We start from the raw sequence: 3,870 nt of genomic DNA, 5'->3' as shown, positions 1-3,870 counted from the left end.
GGAAACTAATCAAGAAGAAAACCAGGACTTGTGAAAACAACTAACCAGTGAAAAGGCTTGCCTTCAGAAGTTGTGGATGCTCCATCACTGGAGGCTTTTAGTAGAGATTGGATATTCCATTGTCTGGAATGGTATATGTCCCCTGCTTGAGCAGGAGCTTGGAGTAAAGACCTCAAAGGTCTCTTCCAACTCTTATTCTTTGAGAGAAGTGCTGCCAACCTCTCCCCCTCTCCTCGTCCCTTCCTGGGCACAGAGAGAAGGAGGGAAGGAAGGAGGGGAGGGAAACAGGAAAAAAGTAAGGGAAGGAAGGAAGGAGATGGGAATGAAAAGGAGGGAGGCAGGGAAGAAGGGGAGGGAGGAAGGAAGGAAAGAAGGAAAGAGAAGGCAGGAAGGAAAGGAAGAAAGAGAAAGAAAGAGAAGGAAGGAAAGAAAGAAAGAAAGAAAGAAAGAAAGAAAGAAAGAAAGAAAGAAAGAAAGAAAGAAAGAAAGAAAGGAGAGAAGGGAGGGAGGGAGGGAGGAAGTAAGGAAGGAAGGGTCTGAGGGAAGTCCTGCTTTAGCACTTGGCCACCAGCAGCCCTGTTGCCCTTTTGCCATTCCCTGGTGGTCTTCCATCCTATTGCTGAGGATGCTTTGGTTACAAAGCCAGGTTTCCTCACATGGAGAGGGAGTGGGCCTCCCTCTGACCCACACACTTTGTCCTCCTGCACCCACCATGAGCAACCTGGCCAAGGAGAGTGAGCATAGCAGCAGCAGCATTGAGGAGGAGGTAAGTGCAGCTGGGCGCCCCCTCGGGGAAGTGCGGCTAGGCTAGGCAGGTCTGTGAGGTCCTGATGCCGCCGGGCTGGGCACTTGACCTCTGCTGCCCAGGGCTCTGGGCAGTCCATGCCACTGTCCAGGGGCCCCGTGCACAGCCTGAGGCTCAGTGAGGCTCCTCCAGTGGACCATGCCCTGGCGCTCGCCCCCTGTCCCACCCACCCTTCCCCACCCTCGGATGCGCCTCATTCCTACCCAGGCCCGCACAGGTGCCCCTGACATGAGTGACATGGAGCTGGCCATGCCCACCCAGTAGGCCACGCCCATGCCAGCCACACCCACCCGGCCCCCCAATGGCAACCACGATGCTGATGCGGCCCTCAATGAAATTGAGTTTGACACCCCTGTAGCACAACAGTGATTCCCAGTCAATGGCACAAACTCCACAGATGGGATTTAGAAGTGTAGTGAATGTAGTCTGGATTCCCAGGAGGGAGGGGCTATATTCCAGAGGGATACATGATGAGTTTGGTAGCAAGGAAGAGAGTTAAGAAGACTCCTCCCTAGCGATTCCCAGAGTATATCTATAGTGATGCAAATAGTCGCTTTAGTTTGGCAAGACTTCTGCCTATAAGTGAGGAACAATAAAGGAAACTACTCAGAAGTAACTCCATGTGTCATTCTTGGTTCCCAGGAGCCTGACAAGAAGTCATGAACGGGATGTACGCAAAGTTATTGAAATGTTAATGAAGTCTTTAGAACTTCAACTGGATGGGACTTAAACTATGGAAGTCTGGAAACCACTGCATTTATTAGATATTACATTTTGTTAGAAAAACCAACCACTCCCAATTTTTACATATCAAGCTATGATCAAAAGATGAGAAAATATGTACTTTAATAAAGAGTCAATTGGCATTTCAATTATCAATAGGATCCAGGGATGGGAGAAGGAACAATAATTACTATAATAAGTATTGATTTTCTTTATCAACGATAATTCAAAGTGGCCGGTAGCATAAAAACTACAGACACAATAAAAAAAAATCAATAGAACACAAATAACAAAGGGGGGGGAGAAAACTCCCCAAAACAATAGAGAAAAATAAACCCCCAAAGAAAAATGTTTTTCTTTCTTTTCCTGCAGGAACAAAATGAAATATTGTAACAGCTCATAATAACACAACAGTCAGCTCACCATATAGAATAGCTATGGCAGAAATCCAAAGCTGAGACAATTTGTCGGAAAAACTTCCTGGCTTCCTTGGGGGTCAGACGGCCTTTCTTCACCAAGTAATCGAAAAGTTCACCTCCTGAGACGTGTTCCAGGACGAGGTACCTAACACATTAGAAGTCCAGAGACAGCATGACTAAGCAAGGACAACAATTAAAAAGAAATTGAAAATCCATCAGACCACCATGGGAAGCAAACCCAGAATCCATTTCAACCAAGGAAAAAACATTTTCTTTGCAAAGAAAATTAAAGAGAGATGTAACACTTTGATCTTGAGAGCTAAAAAGGGAAAGAGAAGGGGGGGGGGAGATGAAGAATTCAAAATATTTTATATTGTTTTACCATGATTGAATCACTAACTGTTACACAGCCCCAAACAGAGAACAAGCAGAGCTGATTCAAGCCATGACTACATTTTTTTAATAGGAAAGACTTCTGTTTAATAAATATTGTGTGAAGTTAGCTGTACATGGGTGGCTGGGTGGCAGCTGTGTGCTCTGATTGAAGGAGGGTCTGGCCTTGGCTTTCTAGAAAGTGTTTCCTGCACAGGCAGCAAAATACAGTTAATCCTCGACTTATGACCGTAATTGAGTCCACAATTTCAGTCGTAATCCATGATGGACGTAAAGCAGGTCAACATGTGACTGGACCCGGTTTTCTGACCTCTTTTGCAGTAGTCGTTAAGTAAACATGAAAGTTGTTAAGCGAACACCACAGTCATTAGGCAAACCCATTGTCTACTATGAGGTGTCTGTGGAGATTCTCAGTCATCCAGGTCATAGTTGTCTCCAAGGTGCTTTTTCAAAAGGCGACTGGACTGTTTTTTCTTTTGAGGAAAAAGATGCTTCATCAGTTGTGATCGGGGGTGGGGGTGGGATGGAATGGAATGGAATAAAAATGAGAAACAAAATGTTTTGTTCTTCTTCCTCAAGGAAAGAACAGTCCAGTTGCCTTTTGAAAAATCACCTTTGAGATCATTGTGAGGTGGTTTCTCCAGAAACCAGAAGCAAACGCTGGTTTCCAGCAAAAATGTCGTAAACTCAGTCACGTGACCATAGGGTGTTGCAAACATCTGTCAATGCAGGCTGCTGGTCAATTGTTTTACGGCAGGGGGTGGGGCAGGACATCAGAACTTCATAAACAAGATAATTAGTTCCATTTTTGGAATCCACTGTAACTTTGAACGGTTTATTAAGCGACTGGTCATAAGTCAAGGATTACCTGTGCATGAGCATGACTTTCACCTCTGGCACTTCCACATAATACAGTCATGTGCTGTTTTTGATAAGAAAGAGCTTTCCATTGGGACAGCAGTCTGTTCCTCAGTTGGAACACTGTAATGTTAGGCAAGTTTAATTTGAAAGTTAATTTGAAATTCTGCAGTGTTGATGGGACTGAATTCCAAAGACTGACACGTCAGTATATAGGGAATCACTCCCATTCAAGTCAATTAAGCTTCCAGGGGAGTAAATAAGTAGTGAGGATTATGATTAAGAGAGAATTTCCAAGAATTATAATAATAATAATAATAATAATAATAATAATAATAATAATAATAATAATAACAACAACAACAACAACAACAACAACAACAACAACAACAACAACTAAGTCAGAATATCAGCAAATAGCCTGAGCCTGCAAAGATGAAGTGAGGAAAGCCAAGGCTCAAAATGAACTAAGTCTTGCGACCAAAGTCAAAAATAACAAAAAAAGCTTCTTTCAACATGTAAAAAACAAGAAAAAAGTGAAGGAAATGATTGGTCCATTAGTGGGTGAAAGTGGCAAGAAGGTGACAAGCAACAGGGAGAAAGCAGAACTATTTAACTCGTTTTTTGCATCTGTCTTTACACAAAGGGAAAAAACAGACCAACCTATCAAAA

General features: G+C 43.4%; 1 protein-coding gene across 1 annotated transcript in view; it reads right to left on the bottom strand.

Annotated features, from left to right (window-relative positions):
• Positions 1-1,951: 1,951 nt before the first annotated feature.
• The window catches only part of LOC107296682 (serine/threonine-protein kinase BRSK1-like), a gene marked incomplete at its 3' end in the record, with an annotated part of 41,172 nt that continues 39,253 nt past the window's right edge, over positions 1,952-3,870 (bottom strand). Inside the window, exon 4 of the mRNA XM_015826030.1 lies at positions 1,952-2,092. Coding sequence (XP_015681516.1) covers positions 1,952-2,092 — 141 coding nt within the window. The remainder of the gene's footprint in view (positions 2,093-3,870) is intronic.

The sequence above is a fragment of the Protobothrops mucrosquamatus genome, unplaced genomic scaffold, assembly GCF_001527695.2.
Source record: "Protobothrops mucrosquamatus isolate PMUCROS unplaced genomic scaffold, P.Mucros_1.0 scaffold2933, whole genome shotgun sequence".
NCBI classification, from domain to species: Eukaryota; Metazoa; Chordata; class Lepidosauria; order Squamata; family Viperidae; genus Protobothrops; species Protobothrops mucrosquamatus.
This window is presented reverse-complemented; position numbering and strand designations above follow the sequence as displayed.